Source organism: Somniosus microcephalus, chromosome 13, assembly GCF_052327205.1.
Source record: "Somniosus microcephalus isolate GS21.2 chromosome 13, FLI_Smic_1.0, whole genome shotgun sequence".
In the NCBI taxonomy this organism is placed as follows: domain Eukaryota; kingdom Metazoa; phylum Chordata; class Chondrichthyes; order Squaliformes; family Somniosidae; genus Somniosus; species Somniosus microcephalus.
Window position 1 is genome coordinate 170,251,584 of NC_140999.1, and position 20,912 is coordinate 170,272,495.

Sequence of the window (20,912 nt, forward strand, 5' to 3'; positions counted from 1 at the left end):
GCACGCTAATCTCTTATGCGGGACCTTATCGAAAGCCTTCTGAAAGTCCAAATACACCACATCCACTGGTTCTCCCTTATCTATTTTACCAGTTACATCCTCAAAAAATTCCAGTAGATTAGTCAAGCATGATTTACCTTTTGTAAATCCATGTTGACTTTGTCCGATCCTGTCACTGCTTTCCAAGTGCTCTGCTATTACATCTTTTATAATAGACTCTAGCATTTTCCCCACTACCGATGTCAGGCTTACCGGTCTATAATTCCCTGCTTTTTCTCTACCACCTTTTTTGAATAGTGGGGTAACATTAGCTACCCTCCAATCCATGGGTACCGTTCCAGAGTGTATCGAGTTCTGGAAGATGACCAGCAATGCATCTACTATCTCTAGGGCCACTTCCTTAAGTACCCTGGGATGTAGACCATCAGGCCCTGGGGATTTATCGGCCTTCAGTCCCATCAATTTTCCTAACACCATTTCCCTACAAATACTGATTTCTTTCAGTTCCTCCCTTTCATCAGAACCTATGTTCCCCGGCATCTCTGGGAGGTTATTTGTGTCCTCCTTTGTGATGACAGAACCAAAGTATGTATTTAGTTGGTCTGCCATTTTCTTGTTTCCTATTATAAATTCCCCTGATTCTGACTAAGGGACCTACGCTTGACTTCACCAATCTTTTTCTCTTCACATATCTATAAAAGCTTTTACAGTCAGTTTTTATGTTCCTTGCTAGCTTACTCTCATGTTCTATTTTCCCTTTCTTAATTAATCCCTTTGCCTTCCTTTGTTGACTCCTAAACTGCTCCCAATCATCAGGATTATTGCTTTTTCTAGCCAATTTATATGTCCTCTCCTTGGATCTTATGCTATCCCTAATTTCCCTTGTTAGCCACGGTTGAGTCACCTTTTTTGTTTTATTTTTATGCCAAACTGGGATGAACAAATTCTGTAGCTCATCCATTCGGTCTTTGAATGTTTGCCATTGCCTATCCACCGTCAACCCTTTGCGTGCCATTCCCCAATCAATCCTACCCAACTCGCTCCTCAGACCATCGTAGTTTCCTTTATTTAAATTGAGGACCCTTGTCTCTGAGTCAACTACTTCATTCTCCATCTTAATGAAGAATTTGATCATATTATGATCGCTCTGACCCAAGGGGCCTCGTACAACAAGATTGCTAATTAATCCTTTCTCGTTACATAATACCCAGTCTAAGATGACCTGATCTCTGGTTGGTTCCTCGACATATTGGTCCAGGAAACCATCCCGTAAACACTCCAGGAATTCCTCCTCCACAGTATTGTTACTAATTTGGTTGGCCCAATCTATATGTAGATTAAAGTCACCCATGATGACTGCTGTGCCCTTATTGCACGCTTCTTTAATTTCCCTTTTAATGCCATCCCCAACCTCCGCCTTACTGTTTGGAGGTCTATATACCACTCCCACTAATGTTTTTTTCCCCTTAGTATTTCTCAATTCTACCCATATAGATTCCACATCATCAGAGCTAATATCCTTCATTACAATTGTATTAATCCCTTCCTTAACCAGTAATGCTACCCCACCTCCCTTTCCTTTTTGCCTATCTTTCCTGAATATCGAATACCCCTGGATGTTGAGTTCCCAGTCTTGGCCATCCTTGAGCCACGTTTCCGTAATCCCAACCAAACCATATTCGTTTACCTCTATTTGCGCAGCCAATTCATCCACCTTATTACAAATGCTCCTCGCATTAAGACACAAAGCCTTCAGGCTTGTTTTTTAACGCTCTTAGACCTATTAGAATTATTATTTACTGTGGCCACATTTGATTTAAGCCGTTGATTTCTCTGACTGCCACTTTTGTTTTTCTCCTTCCTATCTTTTGCTTTTATCCTTGTTTTCCTTTCCTCTGTCTCCCTGCTCAGGTTAATGTATGTCTTATTAAGAACGGTAAATATTAAGTCTAAAATAGGCCGTCAGAGCTATAACGGTGCATGTTCTTTTAATTATTCACAAATGGTTGGACAGATAAGCCTTACTGTAGAAATAATAGTTCCCAAAAGATTTAAGTGGCTGGTTTCCTGGAGCCTAAAACATAGCTTTTTGCAAATTCTGCTAATTTTGTATTAAAAGGCAAGCAGATTGGTCTGAATTCTGCTCTATTCTGGATGCTGCTGGTTCCTACTACAATAACCAGAAATCAGAAATGTCAGCATTGGCTGAGGTCATTGCATGATATTTTGATCCTTCAAACATCCTACATCTTAGCTTAATGATTTGCTACTTAGCACTCGCATGTTCTTGACAAAGACTTAACCATCCTGTCTAATGCATTTCCAAGCATCAAAATATCAAACATAGAACTCGGACTATGCTGAGATCCAGTGCAGTATAGAGTACTGAGACAGAAAGCAGGAGAATCTTTTTTTACACGAGAGGGCTGTGAGGCTGTGGAATGTATTGCCGGAGTTAATGATTGAAGTAGAGACCATGTCCACTTTATAAGAATAGGTTAGATAGGTGGTTGAATCAAGAGGGATAAATCGATATGGGAGCAGGGCAGGCACATGGAGTTAGGAGTACTGCTGGTGTTGACGATATATACCAACTTGGAGGGTTGGGCTGAACGGCCTGTTTTTGAGTTGTAATTTCAATGTAATTCTATTTAATCTATGTAATACTAAATGTAACAGTTTAGGTCTAAATTAAATTCACTTGTAAACTCCTTTTGAAGTGTATCTTCTGGACGCTGCAGCTATAGACTAATAACTTGTTGGGACTACTTCTATGGCATGAGAGGGATATAATGAGAGACAATTAAGTTCCTCTCAGTGAGGCTCCAAAAGTATGACTGTGGGCTGAAGTCTATGGCCGAAGCCATGTAATCACACCCAGGTATGTGGTTTCATCATGCAAGCACACTCGCAATAGCCAGCAACAAAATACACCAACAACAAAAAATAAAACATTAAATTAACTTGAGAAAATATTTTTTAAATCATGCCCTTAAAAGCAAACACAACATTTTTTTTAAGCTCCTTCCTTAAAATCTCTGCACCTTAACCTTCGGTTTACAGTGTCAAGCAGTGGATGGACTTGACATTGAACTCAGCCATATCTTTGAGAATCACTGTTCTACAAGGTCTGAAAATCTATCCTATAAAGAAGTAGCCAAGTAATATCCTTTCCAACCAAGATATAAATAGGAAACACGATGCAATCCACTTGAATTTGATCATAATTCAGTTAATTGACCTGACATCTAAAACTCTTGTGACTTTCTAGTCATATTACAGTTTGGACTTATTCCAACATTTTTTCTTGTGTAAATGGACTGTTTCCATAAACAAACTATGGTCTCCTTAAAAACTGAAACATGCATCTTTATTATTCTCATAGATTTAGACTATACTGACCCAAATACAACATTAAATTGCTTACTGGAGAATGCCTACTGTATCTTCTGCCAATCTGGATGGTGAAAAATACCACGGTTAGATCATTTAAAACTGGCTAAACTACTGTCAGATTTATTTACAAAGAAAATGATACACTGAGCAAAAAGAAAAGCAAAATACTAAGGAGCACAATATTGCTCTGAGAGAACTGGTATCGGTGAGGTTTTTATACCTTTTTCAGAAAAGCACCTTTTTACAGCTTCTTGGAATGTTTTTTGGATGAATCAGCTGAGTTTAAGTGTTTCTTTCAGGTCAAGAAGTTATTCTTAGAATACTTGAGCTTCTACTATCCATGAAATCCTCTGGTTCTTCCCCAGAACTGAAGACTAGCAACCAGAATGGGTGTATTTATCCTGTGGAGCAATTTTGATGGAAGGCTATTTTTTTTTTTTTAAAGCATTAAAGCTTTAACATTTTCACACCTTGGTAAACATGAGGTAATCATATTGCCATCATATTAGCCGACTCATTTCAACATCTGACAATAATTGGAAATTACATTTTCATCTGAAGAAGTGCTGTATCTATTGGCATTTGAAATATGTTCTCCCCATCAAAGGGAATCCTTTATTAGCTACCTGCTTCACGCAGTCTCTGCTCTACCATTGTACTTGGCAAAAGAGTAGTCTCCATTTTTAATTGTAAGGCACTTGACACAATATACAAATAAAATCTGAAATTTATATTTTTATCACAGCATATCGACTCCTGGATGTAGCCTCTATTTATGTTGTTTGCATTGATATTGGGGAAAAAGGGTGTCATTGCCAGGAATAAAATCTGCTCAGATATAGGAACATTGGCATTACAAGACTAAATACTGTAAGGCCTTGCAAAAATGCTTCACCCACCTGGTGCTGTCTGGGCTTAGACGAGCCTGCCTCCAGAAAATGAATCTCTGTCTTTGATGTGCAATATAGTCTTTATACATCAAGTTACATCACCGAAACGGGGCAAAATCTTAAAATTAGAGCTCGGCCAGTTAGGTGTGAATTTTTTTTTTAACACCGGGTACTGGGAATCTGGAACTCTCTTCCCCAAAAAGCTTTGGATGCTGAGTCAATTGAAATGTTTAAGACTGAAATCAATACATTTTTGTTAAGGGTATTGATGGATATGGAGAAAAGGCGAGTAAATGAAGTTGAGCTACAGATTAGCCACGATCTAATAGAATGGCTCGAGCAGCTGAATGGCCTACTCCTGTTCATATATTTCAGAACTGTGTACCTAGGTTCTGTTTCAGTAGCTTCGTGCATGTTGTGCTGTTTTGTTTGGCTATATTTCTGTGGATATGTGCCTGGGCTCGGAGTCAAATTTTTTGTCTTCTTACACTCCTGTGAAGCGCCTTGGGGCATTTTACTACATTAAAGGCACTAAATAAATACAAGTTGTTACTGAATATTTTTGCTGAGATTTTATTTTAATTTGTTCTTGGCGTCAGTGGCAATGCAGACAGTTATTGCCCATCTCTACTTGCCTTTGAGAAGGTGATGGTGGACTTGAACTGCTGCAGTCCATGTGGTGAAGGAGCTCCCACAATGCTGTTCCAGGATTTTAACCCAATGACAATGCAGGAACAGTGATATATGTCCAAGTCCGGATGGTGTGTGACTTGGCGGTGGTGGTGTTCCATGCATCTGCTGCCTTTGTCCATCTAGGTGGTGGATGCCATGGGTTTTGGAGATGCTGCGAGGTGCTGCCGTGCATCCTGTAGATAGTACATGCTGCAGCCACGGTACGCCAATGGTGGCGAGTGCCGATCATGCGGACTGCTTTCCTCCGGATAGTGTCAAGCTTCTTGAGTGTTGGAGCTGAACCCATCCAGGCAAGTGGAGAGTATTCCATCCTGACTTGTGCTTTGTAGGTGGTAAAGGCTTTGGGGAGTCAGGAGATGAGCCATTGCCTTTGAGAAGGTGATGGTGCGCTGCAGAATACCCAGCCTCTGACCTGCACTAATAGTCACAGCATTTATGTGGCTGGTCCAGTTCAGTTTCTGGTCAGTGGTGACCCCGATTGATGATCTAGAGTTGCATGACTGACAACACCAGTTCACTTCCAGCATGCACAACATTCTTGCTTTCTGCTGGACAATCGCTTATATGGGAGTACTTTCCACTGCAGTAATAACACATAACAATTGGTTTGACTGATTTCACCTTGGCATGATGCAGTATGTGCTTGACATTTCTTGATTAATGGCAATTTGTCTGTTAGCTTTGATGTCTGCTGCATTTCATTCAGCTAAATTAAGTGCTATGGCCAGTGAAAAGTTCATTTAAGGTTCATTTTCTTCAGGGCTCGGTGGCACAACATTTTCGATATATCTTCTATAATGTGTGTTTTGATTTCACAACCTGCATCAAAGCATTTACACTTTGCTGCTTGTTGACATAAGTGTGTGGAAAAGGTATCTATAAATGAATTCTTGGGGGGAAAATTCAGTTGTTTTGCGCCTCCCGTTAGTGCCTTAATGGGGCGCAAAGCAACTGGCGCCCGGGCGCGGCGATGTTTGCGCCGCTCACTAAATTAACTATTTTGCGGCGGCGCTAAACACTACCGCCACGATCTCCTGCGCCGGCAGATCGTGATGTCAGTCGAGTGCGTAGCGCCCCGGCCGCTAGCAACGACTGGTTGAAGGGAGCATTTTGCAGTCCGGAAGGGACTGGGGGAGCGCTATTTAAAGGCGACCGCTTCCTGCCTTTTTTTTGGTGACATTTTTGCACCACTCATTCAGAGAGGGGGAGAGAGAGAGAGACTTCTGGAGAGATTCAACACTGTGAAGGAGTTTTGCATACTGAGCAGCACTTTGCAGATTAATTTTGATTTGCCCTTGTATCTATTTAGAAGAGACTGCGGGGTCTGCACTCTGAGCTCTTTCCCTGGGTCTCTCCATTGTTCTTTCCAGTAGATTTGATGTACAGGTCTCTTCAGGCCGAGATTCAAGGCTGCAGTGAACAGGATGTGGATTGAGTGCAAAATCAACCCTCCCCTTTAAGATAAAAACAGAAAAATGCTGGAGAAACTCAGCAGGTCAGGTAGCATCTGTGAAGAGAGAAACGGAGTTAACGTTTCAGGTCGATGACCTTTCATCAGAACTCCCCTTTTAAGAACTGGCCGGAGCCAGTATGCCTGTGTTCCATTGCTGACTGACATCACATGAGCTTCGCCAGCGCTCTGAGGTAGCGTCTCGCTCCTCGGCCTTTGCGCCTTAAGACAGGTGTGTAGCAGTTCGTGTAGATCGCCACTAAATAAGAGAGTTTGACTTCGACGAACTATCAACAAGTTGTTTATTTACAGGAACAGACTAATTACAGCAGGTAAGATAGCAGGTAAGATGGCTGACTGTAGGAGCACCGTGGTGTAGGTCTTGTCCCAGCGGGGACTCCACGAGGACTGAGTTCGCAGTCCTGTGGGGAGCGTGATGACGTCATCGCGTTTGTGTTATGATGTCATCACGTTCGCGTTTCCCGCGCTTAGGGCGTCACGTGATGCGCGTCGTTGCGCCGCTGGCCGTTGAGGCCGAAGACGCTAGGCCGGGCTGTGCCGGTGCTTGCTGCAGGAGCGGAAGATTGCGTCGCTCCTGTCGGCGGGCCGTTGAGGCCGAAGACGCTAGGCCAGGCTGTGCCGGCGTACGCACATCACGTCGTACGTGACGTGACGTCAGCGTGCTAGGGCGCGCCTTAAAGGGGCAATGGCCCCAACAGGTAAGTTAAAAGGGCAACGGCCCCAAAAGGTAAGTTAAAGGGAATTATGTGTCTCAATGTAAGGGACAACCAGTGGTACCGCCACAGGTGTGAAGCGTCTGATTTAGCGCTCCAATCACCTCCAGGGGCAATAAAAGCCAAGTTTGCCGTCTGAGGTGATGATTAGCGCCAGGCGCTAAACTTTGCGCACGGCTGCTAATGGCGCCCCAAACGGGGCGATACTGAATTTTTCCCCCTTGGTTTTTAACAACTCATGGAAATATAATTGGTTTATGTGTTGAATTGTGCCTGGGAGTGAAATGATCAGTTGAAGCTTTCTCATCATAGTCGGTATTGTTTTCTGTATCAGACAGGATGTTAAATATATTGTGTAAATATTCTTCCATAAAGCTTTCTTTCACACAGTTTTGGTGAAATCAATACCTATCCTCAAACCATTTGATCTATCTGGAAAGGACTGAAGAAGGATTGTTCTCTAGGTTTAATTGGGAGCTTATGTGGCAATTATGCGGGCATATTATTAGAATTAAATTGTTACTCAGATACAGATATGTAGAAGACACTGCATCTTTGGTTATTGATTCATTCCAAAAATACATGCGCCTAGAACGAAGTCTGCGTAACCAACAGAAGTTAAGTAATCATTTGTACCTCCTGAACTCCATTTTAATTCCTTCTAAATTATCCACAAACCTTTTCATAATGCACTGTGTGGTTAAAGGGCGGCACTAACATGGAATCTTACACTATGGTTACCCATTTCCTTTAACGACAATTACTTGCATGCACAACTTGAAAACTTCCACCACTTTAACAGGCTGATACAATCACATTTTATTTCAGCTCATGTGCCACTTGACACACACTTCTCAACCGCTCATCCTCCCCTAATTTATTCAATCTTGTCGCAGGAGAAATTGGTGTACAATGCCCAGGAGAGGTAAGCCCCCAGAGGTAGTATGCCTAACCTTAAGCACCTCATGCCCTACGAGAGAGAAGCATGGAGCTTATGGTAGGCATGGTGTTCTTGCCATGAGAGATGGCTGGTTGTGGGACATCTTGCCAGCACCAAGTTAGTGACTGACTGCTTACACTGTCACCCTGTGAAGCACCGCACAGGTACAAGGTTCTACTCCCTACTCTATCCTCTTTATCCCAAGGGATAATGCTCGCCCATTCTTCGCTTCTGTTGTCCTTTCCTGCAGAACCACCACAGCAACAGGGAAGTTGGGGGCACAGGAGGAGGAAGCCTACCCATGAGTTCCTGCAGAGACCCTCTTGCCCTCTGTTCCTCTGCCCCATGCCATACCTGCTCCTGAGAAGCCCTCGCTGTGAGTGGGGGAGAAGATGAAAATCTTCCAGTGGTCTTGCCCTGTCGGAAGAAGTGAGAAGCACATCCAGGTCTGCATAAGCTAGAAAGAACCTGCATTCCTATAGCGCCTTTTATTACCTCAGAACATCTCAAAGCACTTTACAGCCAATGAAGTACTTTTGAAGTGTAGTCACTGTTGTAATGCATGGCAACATGGCAGCCAATTTGTGCTCAGCAATGAAATAATGACCAGATATTCTGTGTAATGATGTTTGTTGAATGATAAATATTGGCCAGGACACCGAGAACTCCCTGCTCCTCTTCGAATAGTGCCCTGGGATCTTTTACGTTCACCTGAGGGAGCAGACAGGGCCTCGGTTTAATGTCTCATCTGAAAGACGGCACCTTCGACAGTGCTGCACTGAAGTGTCAGCCTGGATTATGTGCTCAAGTCTCTGGAGTGGGACTTAAACTCACAACCTTCTGATTCAAAGCTGAGCGTGCTACCCACTTAGCCAAGGCTGACACCTAAAGAGAGAGGCAGAATGGAAATAATAAGCATTGCAAAAAGTGAGGTTCCCATCTGCAGAAAGTACAAGTGGAACTCTCCACACTTCAGGCTCCTCACTGCCGCCTGTTTCAGCTAGTGCTGGTAACAACTGCATCGTACAATTCTCAGTCTGAGTTACCCCAAGTGCTTTGTGAGTGCAAAAGATGGAAACTTAGCTGTCGTGCCACTGACCCTCATATATGATGCGTTCAAATGAGGTGACGTGAAACTCGGTGGGTGGATCACGGGAAGGGCCAAAAATCACGAGGGAATTCTGGAGTGATCAACTTTGAGGTGGAAAACAAGCGTAAAGGGCTTCTGCCCCCTCTTTCTACCACAAAAAAGTGTCTTGCCCGCAATGTATGCTGAAATCACCCCCAAAATGGCATGTAACCTCTCCGCCATTCTCTTCAGGCTGTGTAAGATATAAATACTGATGATCTGCAAGGCTTTGGAAGAAAAACAGCTTTCATAGACTTCTTAATGCGATAGTTGTACATGGGTGGTGCAGAATTCTTGCCCACCAGACAAACCCCAGCTATTAATTAGACTGAACTGAAATTGAACAGCGAAGGGGGGGCGGGGGGCTCTTTATGCCAAGAAGAAGCCTTTCATATCTGTGTCAATGTACCAACATATACTCTGATGGGTCAGCTATTAGAAATAATGAGTTTCGTCTGCACTTCCCAGTCTGCGGGCTCACGAACATTTCAAAGAAACCTTGTGCAGCCGAATAAACTCTGGCCTCTTTCATTTCTGATACAGGCAGTAAAATGAGTGTCTCATTAAAAATGTGGACATATCTGGACAATTTTATGTTTTTAAAAGTTTATTTGTTGGATATGAGTGACTCTGGCAAGGGGACACCTTTACTGCCTATCTCTAGTTGCCCTGCGAAGGTGGTGGTAGGCATTCTTTACTGATCCCTTTTACAATGTGGCTTGCTCGGGCACTTCAGAGGACTATTCAGAGTCAACCACATGCTGGTCAGTCCCCTAACACAGACTAAAGGACTCCATTTTGGCTAAAGTTAGCTGAAGCTGGTTTTTAATTGACACTTACCAAGTTCATTTAAAGCTTTATAAAAAGTATGACCAACTTTTCTTTTGTTACACTTGTTATTACTTGTAACTTGCTATGCATTGGTAGAAATAGGAATTGTGCAACATGTCTCGCCAGGGATGTTGCTGGTCAGTTTGTTCCCTCTTGCACAATGCCCTGCGCTTTGCTCAGATAGATACTGACAAGCTGCACTCATCATGTATATTGGTAAGCATGTTCGAATGACGGCCCTCAGATGTTTGCATATTACAGCGCTGCCCAGTTAAATCAGTTGATTTAAGTTGCATTTGATAATTTCTATATTAGTGTGTTTGGGGGTTGTAGATGCTTTAAAGCATGTTCATTCCATGAATGCTAAAGACCGAGTTCTTGAAATGATGCTGTGCACTGTATGAACACAAAATGGGCTTCTCGACGGGAGCTTTATTCACAGACCGTGACTCAAGAAATCCGGAGCGCGCACTCCATGATCTTCCTTCCATGGTTATCAGTGGACAGAAAAATCATGAGCTGTGTTCCCATGATGCACTCCCCACTGGAAGTGCTAGATCATGAAATCACATCTTGTGTGTCAATATCTCTATATTAAAATAACAGAGAAAAGGATTCTATGCAAAAACACCAGGAATTTGTATGATATTTGTACAGTGTACTTTCAAAGGCAGACTGCTTTTTGTGTTGGAAAAGGAGCTAGAATTAAAGCTGTACTGTTTTGGGGGAGATAAACAGCATGAGACTGAGATGCACGGTTTGTGTTGCTGCACTATGTGAGGTAATGCAGTTTCTGTGCCAGTCCAAGTGGTGTCACTTAATACTGCAGAGATGCAGTGACAGTTTGGTTGTGAATGCTGTTGCCAACACTCTAACTGTATTATTCTTTTGATGTTGTCACAACCCTCGGAGTTGTCAGCTGCTTTTTGAAATTGTAAAAGAAAAACTTGTATGCAGAACAAATGCTAAACCTCTAGAGATGTCCGCTGCAGTCTAGTATCTAAAATTGGATTGAGTGCTGCATTTTGCCTCGAGATGCTTTTCTGTTTGCATTAATACGAGATGAAGTTTGCACTAACATTCTTGCATTTCATCCTTGGAATTCTGGAGTGGTTGAATAGAAGTGTGCTCCTTGTTAAATGGTTTTCTTGGAGCTGCTTTTTTAAATTCTAGAATCATAAAAGCAATATTGCAGGCATAGAGATAATCGGTGAACATTTCATAATTTCATGTTTTCAGAATAATGGGGCCAGTTTCAGGAAGCTGAAAAGCCTGCAGCAAATAAAGCTTAAAAATGAAGACAACAATGAAAAATTGTCCCTAAAGATGATATTACTACTGATTGCAGTCCCCAGAACACCACAAGTTTTGTTTTGATGGAGATGATGGGCTGGATATTGATACTGGAGGTGTGTAGGAGGCGGGACTACAACTTTTGGGGTTGTAGTCCCGCCTCCATCGAGTTGTGGCCAACCCACGCGATTTTCACTTGATTGACCTTGTTGAGCCCGCCCAGCGGGCTCAGCAGGCCAATTAAGGGCCACCTGGCAACAGGTGACGTCAGATTGACATTTCATCTGTCAGGCGCTTTTGACAGATGAAATATCAGCGTTTGACAGCTCTTTGAAGCTGTCAAACACTGACAATCTGTACACCAAGTTAATTCCTTCCTCTCAGGCTGATTTAGAGATCTCTCCAGAACAGAAAGCTGAATGCTGCAACTTTTGACAGCTCGCGGCCATTCTGCTTTCTGTGCCGGTGAGATGAGAGACTCCGAGACCTAAAGGAAGGAAGGCAGTAAAGGTAAGTAAAACTTATTAAACACTTTACACACACCAAACACACTTACCTTTGCACTCATGCACCCATCACTCACCTGAACACCGGACATCTCGAACCCTTCAGCCCGACGGTCCACCTCGCTAACTTGGCGTGGTTTGGTGCCGTCGGGAATCCCACACGTCCAGTATAAAAATAGGGATTAGGCTAAAAACTGACTGTTAACTACCTGTTAACAGGCAGTTAATTGGCACTAATCCCCTTCCCGCCTCGGGGAGGCGGGTCCCAGCACAGGTCGGGTATCCACCTCCTTTGAAACTGGCATGGAGGCAGGTTGGGGGTGGGATTGGTTCGTGCCACCCCCCGATTTCGTGATTTCTAACCCCCCACACGCCTCCAATCCTGCCTCAACGGCCCAATGAAAATCGAGCCCGATGTCTCCCATTAAACAGATTAATCAATGTGGTAAAATAACAACAACTTGTACTTCTATAGCGCATTTAAACATAGTAAAATGTCCCAAGGCGCTTCACAGGAGCATTATAAAACAAAATTTGACACTGAGCCACATGAGATATTAGAGCAGATGACCAAAAGCTTGGTAGGTAGGTTTTAAGGAGTGTCTTAAAGGAGGAGAGAGGTTTAGAAAGGGGGGGAAAAAAAGAAAGACTTGTATTGCGCCTTTCACGACCTCCAGACGTCCCAAAGCACTTAGGGAGGGAATTCCAGAGCTTAGAGCCTTGGCAGCTGAAGGCACGGCCACCAATGGTTGAGCGATTTAAAATTGGGGATGCTCAAGAGGCCAGAATTAGAGGAGCGCAGATATGAGGGTTGTGGGGCTGGAGGAGATTCCGGAGATGGGGAGGGGCGAGGCCATGGAGGGATTTGAAAACAAGGATGCAGATGCAATTTTGCCCCAACAAATCAACCTATGTGCTACCAAAGAAAATTAGAACCTAATAAATAATAAGTTAGTTTAGGTGTGAAGAAATGAGGGAGAAGGCTGGTTCACTGCTGCATTTGTTCATTTAACTACTTTGTTGCCTTTGGGAAGATTTAGCTGTCAAGTTAGTACGTAAGAATCTTTTTGTCTATAATTGGGTTCTAAAGGCGCTTGAGTTTTTTTTCCAATGTTCTGTAGTTTTACAGTTCAACAATTCGCCAAAGAAATCTAAACGTGAAATCTGAAACGGCAATCATCAAAACCTATAATGGAGTTTGAGAAATGTAACATTAAATAAGTGCAGGAATTCAAGCCAAAATATCAAATGAGTGCAGAAAACCTTTAAATCGTCCCCCTTTTGCGACCAATCAAACATCTTCACTTCAAACAGAGGGGAAAAAATGGATAGTGCAGTTATAATGAAACCGCCACCCACTCATAGGCTAAACAGCTCAGGCTTTCACTATGAGAAGCAGTGGAATGTGCCTTGCAAATCAATAGTTGCATCTCTGGTCACAAATCACTGATTTTTTTCAAACAATTTTCAGGTATTGTAACTTTCACACATCTCTTATAATGCAGAAATTCTTGCTGTTACTTTCAAACAAGCTTCTTTCCCAAATGCCACATCCCTGTGGAATTATGTGATGTAACTATCAAAAAAATATGACTGCTGCTGTGAGAGCAACCTATCCCTAGCAGGTACCATTGGAAATGTACGTTGGAGCCAGTCTGTGATTTGTGGAGGTCATAAAACTCTTGACTCCATAGCAACTGAAAATTTAGATTCATTATGTGGTGCCTGACAGCAACCATTAACCCATGATAGATTGTCAAAATGCTCAATAAGGAATTTTTGTTTTCCAACTTTTTTTTTTGCATAGAAAAGCTCTTGGATAAGTGTTCAGTTGCTGTAGGGGATTTGTTACACATCTTAAGCAGGGCCACAAGGGGTTTGCAAATCAGATTCTCTCACTTTATCTCAACTCTTGGACTCTTCAGATACCTTTTAATTCCCACAGCTCCGACTGTTGAAATATAGATCCACGATTGCAAATATTTGTAGCGATGGAAGATTTGCATCCAGTAGATGGCTTTATTGAGTCACCAGTGGGGCTGAAAAGCAGCTCCATAAATTCCTGTAAAATCTCTCTCTCGAGCTCAGAATGGATTTTACATGCTTAACTTGACAAGTACACATGCTTTCAACAGCCATTCCCTATTTTGTAACACTTTTTCTCACTCACAGAAACGTGCCAAGGGCCAAGTGCTGTTTGACCTGGTCTGCGAGCACCTCAATCTGCTGGAGAAGGACTACTATGGGCTTACATTCTGTGATTCTGAAAGCCAAAAGGTGAATTATGTAATTCTACTTATTACTAAATGTGATTGTTTTCCTCGGATCTTTTGAGCAATACGGTCAATCTGTCATACAGTAATACACACCCATTCAATGGCATTACCATAGTCTAATCCCCCTACCATAAACATCCTGGGGGTCACCATTGACCAGAAACTTAACTGGATCAGCCACAAGTACTGTGGCTACGAGAGCAGGTCAGAAGCTGGGTATTCTGTGGCGAGTGACTTACCACCTGACTCCTCATCCACCATCTACAAGGCACAAGTCAGGAGTGTGATGGAATACTCCACTTGCCTGGATGAGTGCAGCTCCAACAACACAGCTTGATTGGCACCCCACCCTGCTTAAACATTCACTCCCTCCACCATACTGCAGTGTGTGCCATCTACAAGATACACTGCAGCAACTCATCAATGTTTCTTCGACAGCACCTCCCAAACCTCTGCCACCAAGAAGGAGAAGGGGAGCAGTTGCACGGGACCACCACCACCTCCAAGTCGCACACCATCCTGACTTGGAAACATATCGAAGTTCCTCCTTCATCGCTGGGTCAAAATCCTAGCACTCCCTACCTAACAGCACTGTGGGAGTACCCTCACCACACGGACTGCAGCGGTTCAAGGCGGCAGCTCACAACCACCTTCTCGAGGGCAATTAAGGATGGGCAATAAATGCTGGCCTTGCCAGCGATGCCCACATCCCACGAATGAATAAAAAAATACTCAGAATTTCATTCATAATCCTACTATCACATTGGGGAACTGTTATGAGTGAGATCAGTTCACAAAGCACAAAGGTGAATTGTTTTTCTGAGGGTAGTTTGTAAGTTGACAGGTGCATTCACATTCCTGGCCTATCCCTTTAAGGACACGCAGTCTAATTGCTGTAAATAAGAACATCTTTAGGTCAATTAAAGTTAAATGTTCTTGTAGAAGGAATTTTGCAGAGCTGGTCCCTTTCTCCATGTATATGTACATCATTGTTTTAGGCCTCTCCTTTTGCTTCTGTATCCATGATCTGCTGTCTCACAGCTTAACATCATCTGGCTTGCTTCCCTTAGCCAACTCCAGCCCACCATCTTGCATTAAGCATGTTGGCTCCATTGTTATCACACCCCTCAAGCCAACTCCTTGCTCTCTTTAAAACTCACTATGCATATTTTATTATTTCTACTAATAGTTGGTATTTAATTACTGTGATCTCAAACCATAATTTACTTCGGGGAAAATCACAAAGTACTAAGGGAGTACAAGCCATTTGGAATAATCCTTGATTCACAAGTGGTAGATCGAGGTAGATCAGTATCTGAAATTTTAAAATACCATTTTAAAGATTCAATGCTAGAGCAGTCACCCCACTCACTGGCTTAAGCAGCATTATGCAAGACAGGCCCGATAAGTGCAGAGTATGTTTGTGCATGTCTCATGGATGTGTGGGATGCATGTCAGTCATGGCTGGCTTCAATCTGGGACAAAATTCCAAGAGTTTGAGATGCTGGATAATTGGACTTAACATTGGATGGACAGATACATTTGTTGGTGTTTTGTCATGAAACACAATTCCGATGATTTATTACCCAAAGTGCCAATTCAGCCCTGGTAAAACCTTGTGGGAAAATACCTCATTTGGATTTTTCCACTCACTGACCTCCTCCCACCCCATCCTACCCAGTCTGAATTTAAAATCATCAAAAAAAAAGAGACTGATGCAAAAAATAAAGCCAGCCTCCCCAGACCACAAGATAACACATGTCCCAACCCAGTAGATTAGCAGGGAATCCAGACACTGATCAGCCACCAGGGGAGTCTGACTTGATTTAACACAGATATATATGCCGGAATTTTAAGATTTTGACCCGCCAGGAGCGGGGAGGCCCGGAAGTCTGGGTTTCCCCGCACTGCACGCTGTGGAGTTTTAACTCCAAAGTGTGCATGAGCCGTCACGGACGGATTCCCTGCCTGGAAGTCAACCTGATTGACCGGCTGGCTTCCAGTCAGGCGGGGAATGCTGGAGAAGAGGCCGTATCCCCATAGGTGCAAGCCCCCACCCCAGGGTTTGGGGGGGGGGTGGGGGGAGAGGAGGGGTGAAGGTCCAATCCCCGGGGGTGGGTCCAATACCGTGGGGGGGGGGGGGGCTGATGGTGGGGGGGCCGTGAGGAAGCACTCCTGCTCCTCCCGGCCCACAAGGAGTGCTCTCCGAGGCTGTCCTCGCCTCGGTGCAGCTGCCGAGACCCCGGCCGGCCACAGTTAAACCGGCACAGCAGGTTAAATATGCGGCTTCCAGCCTCATTATAATACTTGAAGTGCCAACCCACCTTCCGGGTGATGATCCCTTCAGTTTTGATCCCTCTTCCCATGAGGAAGTACTTGGGCTCTGCCAGGTATCTCTCTCAATGACACGCCTGACGTTATTTGGAAAATTGCTAGCACAAACTCACACAGAATGTGTGACACAGCACGTGGGAACAGTAATATTCTGTGTACTGCACCACTTGTAATGGAACAGAAAACAATACAAAGCTTCAAGACAACTGCAAGTGCAGCATGCCATAGAAAGATTTATTTGTAATTGCCCGTGGGAATAATGGGTGCGAATCCATATAGGTCAGATAATCAAGACTGAAGAGATCTGCTTAAAAGAAGTGATGAAAAAATGGGGATTTACCTATTGGTGAATGTACATTTCTCACCACCCATGAAGGCTTTCGACTATCATTTCATTTACAGTCATACATACTTTTGATTTCTCAGCAGCAATAGTTTGCATTGCTATTTTCATGCAGTCAAATGATCAGAGCTATTGTGAACATTTTTAATTTCAAAAATTGCATATTCAAATATTTATTGGGTTTTAAATTTGAAAAATGCATGCTTCTAATTGCTGTTATAATGGCCGGAATATCCCCATTAAAATACAGGTGGGTTTGGAGCGTGGGGGCAGTTAAATTGTTAAAAATGTGAATCCCGACCTGATCCCGTCTCCAACCCGACCACTTCTGGTTTTAGTGGAGGCAGGATGGGCAGGGGGACGCAGGCAGCCAACCCGCTGCCAGGGGGCTTTACCTCAATTTAAATATTATAATAAGGCTGGAAGCCTCTATTTCTCCCCCCCCCCCCCCCCCATTTTGTTTTTAACTGCCTGTTGGACGGGTTTCTCAATTCGTGAAACCCAGCAGTTAAACCGAGGTGGAGACTGCTGCATCCAGGAAGTAAGTGGCTTTATACCTAACTCCTGGATCCAAGGTCCTTGCCTAACCCACCCCCAGCAATCGGAGACAGCCCCACCTCCCGCCATACGGTCTCCAATCACCCTCACCCTCGCCCTCCCCTACCACCCGATGAGGAGGACCAGGACCATTCTCTGATCATTTCCGCCCCCCCCCCCCCCCCCCCCCGGCCCAAATGCCGATCCCCTGCCATTCCTGCAACACAACAACCCACCCCCCCCACCCCCAACCCAGCTGATCCCGACCCACATCCTGTTGATCTCTCCCCTGGACCGACCTCTCGCAACAATTAAATCGATGGGGCTTGTGGGAAAACCGGCCTCCCGGATTTCTTGCCCACCTTGGACCTTTTTTTCCCTGCCCCCCCCCCCCGCCACCCCCCAAAACCCACCTCCCTGAACAAAATTCCGGCCGAAGTGTTTCGCAGTGCCACAGTTTTTTTCATTTTTAAAGCGTGTCTCAAACTATGACTCCTTGAAGTTATCACAGTACCTGTGACTTTCGTTACAGCAGCAGGCATATTTGTGGCGTCCTCATCACATTTTGGCAGTTTAGGTTTTTTTCGGTTTATTGATAGCATAAAAATGATAACACTTGCTTAAAGACTGATTACTGACTCCATTTTACAGTCTTAAGTTGAACCATTTTGACGGGTAATATTTATACATTAATGAGACCACTTGGCAATGACAATTAAACTTAAGGGCCTATAATTATGTATTTAATTATGAACTTTATAAATGGCACTATTGCAACTTTAGATGTTATTAACAGCTGTAATGGAATGTTGGTCACAGGCAATGTTGCCTCTTCAATGTATGAAAATTTGGGTGCATGAAAATATATGTGCTGTCTTTGTGATGATATTTTTGTATTTTCAGAACTGGCTGGACCCTTCAAAAGATATAAAGAAACAAATTCGAAGTGAGTCTTTTATGTCTCTTGGAAACAAACATTAAAACCATCCATTTACTTCAGAAGCTGTACTGAGCAATACATTCAATTTTTAGTGTATTTCATCAGCTTTTAACTTTTGGCCACGTGCACAGAACTGAATTTGATGTGTGATCGTTCTCATATACAGTAAAGCCCACTTATTGCCCTCTCTCTTACTGCCATGTCTCTAACTGTCGCTTTCATTTAAAGTTATTATTCTCTTCAATAGATTTGCTGTCCTTCCAGATTTGAAGCTGTCACCTTTCTTAGGATGAGTTCACCTCTGTCACTCTATTCCATTTTTAATGCACGTGTCATTGTCATTTTCTTGTCACTTTTGTACATCAAGCCTTCTGTTGCTTTCGGTTTTGCATTTTCACAGTCGGCATAATTGGTTTATTTATCCATGCATGTAAAGCAGACAAACTCTATATTCTTCTTTCTTCAGGCAAGACTCAAATTGATTGGAGTCAGTTTGGTATTAAAATACTGAAGCCTACCTTTCTGAACTAGGTTTGTTTTTATGAAGTGCATGAGAGTAGATGTTGACACATCCTTCCCATTTGAAAAAGGGATAGAAATTTTAATTTTAAACTAGATTGGCTGCTAAGTTAGTTTTGTTTTTTAAAAAAAGAGGCTGACCTGATGCACGTACTCAAATCGTTTGCGATATCTGTGTCCTTATTTTCTGTGCAGACTGTTGTGCTCTGTGCAGAGTGTGTATAATCGTGCAAAGGTGGAGAGCTGAGGTAGATTTGATCAAGAGATCGTACTGCAGACTGTACCAAATTTATCTCCAGTTATTAAAAAGCATCATTTTCAAGGTGAAATGACATTTCTGAGATCATCTTTCTCATTATTATAACTCTGTCCCATCATATATTGTATGGAATTCTAATGCTCGATGAACAGTCATACAAATTCAATCTGAAGCCCAAACTGAGATTTACACCTCAGGAAATCTAAAACAGAATGTTCAACATTTCCCTTTTTTCAATCATTGTAAAAACAAATGATGTGTCATAGTACAGTACCTGAGAACTGGTGTTATGCAGACAGGTTGGGTTTGTTGGTAATTTAATTTGCTTTTTCAACAAAGTTCTGTTTTAAAACCCTTTTATCTTGTGCTTTTTAAACTTTAATTTGCCTTGATGATTTTAACAGTCACTGAATATATTCTGTCTCCCATTGCCATGTGCTCTACTATAATTATTTTGACTATAAATTAGTTGAATTTGGCCATTAATTAATTAAATTTCTTTTCTGCAGAGTATCTTGAAGAAAAGCCCCAAATAAAATTAGGATGCTTTATAGTCTTATTTTATAGGATAATATCTTATTTCTTCAAATGTAGGAGGAGGAATAGCAGAATAAAAGATACAGCTATTCAAACAGGAATATTTTGCAGTAAAACATTGACCGTGAAAATCATTAGCCACTTGCAGATTCTAACGATTCCATAATAGAACTGGTCTTGAAGAACAGCACAATCCGTCATAGATCATAGTCTTGATTAGAACATGAACTGACATGGCTGTCTAGTATTCATAACAGAAGCAATACATTTTCAAAAGGTGCAGAGACCCACAATTTTGGAACAAATCTTTTCCACAGCTGCTGATCCGTACATCAAAGTGAAAGGTATTGTAAGTCTGTAAACTGTGCTCCCTCCCCTACCTGTGATGCGTCTGGGGCCAAGAATCCAGAAATGTAACTTTAACCACCTTTTAATATTATCTCAGAGAAAATGTTCCTTTTTTCATTCCAGTCTTTAAGGTGTTTATAGCATTGGGATAGAATGCAATGAAACATCCTCAGGGTTGTTTATTAATGGTGTTGTTTGTAAACAATAGCACTTTTTTTTTCTCTGCCAAGTGAAAGTACTTCATTTTCAGGGTTTAAAATGCACCAGTTTTTCACTGGCTCTGCATCTGGCAGTCCATTCCAAGGATGGAAAGGCTGCTTCTGCCTTTCTTTTCAGCATTTCACAATGTAGTCGTAGTCAAGGCTATGAACACAATCCCTTTTGGATTATCCTTCATGCGTTCTTTCTGTTGTTGGCCTTCCTTTCTCTGTAGGTGGCCCTTGGCATCTTGCATACACAGTCAAGTTCTATCCCCCAGATCCAACCCAGCTGTCTGAAGATATCACAAGGTAAGCTTAAACAATTATTGATTCATGAGTACACGTGATGCCATTCACTCATTCCTGAATATATGCATGTCTAAATGTTATCTTTCGTTACCCATATTCCTTGCATTTTTAAGGGAGCACATTTTTCTCCAAGTTACATCTGCCATTTTTAAAAATGAGGATATCTCCTGGAGCAAGTAGCACAATTAGGAAGTGTTTACATTTACTAAGTCAGTTGTACAGCTCTGAAGGTTCTCTGAGATGTTGGAAAAGGGGCAAAAAGGACGTGCTTTGAAGTCGTAAGTCAAGTTTACCCACATAGAGCATGTCTGCTTCATGGTATTGACATTGGTGTGATTAATGTGTATTCAGCTTTGCCATGACCTGACCTTTTCTAATTCCGTCTCTCTTGTGATTTTGCCATGAAAACGTAGAAAAATAGGCTGATATATATTTTTTAAAGCAGTGC

The 20,912-nt window shown here is 42.7% G+C and overlaps 1 protein-coding gene across 9 annotated transcripts in view; it reads left to right on the forward strand.

Moving 5' to 3' along the window:
- Positions 1–20,912, forward strand: part of LOC147108767 (uncharacterized) — a 347,177-nt gene that overhangs the window by 260,615 nt on the left and 65,650 nt on the right. For all 9 annotated transcript variants that reach the window (XM_086005566.1, XM_086005565.1, XM_086005572.1 and 6 more), the window contains 3 exons: positions 14,035–14,139; positions 18,256–18,298; positions 20,389–20,464. In XM_086005566.1, coding sequence (XP_085861692.1) covers positions 14,035–14,139; positions 18,256–18,298; positions 20,389–20,464 — 224 coding nt within the window. The remainder of the gene's footprint in view (positions 1–14,034; positions 14,140–18,255; positions 18,299–20,388; positions 20,465–20,912) is intronic.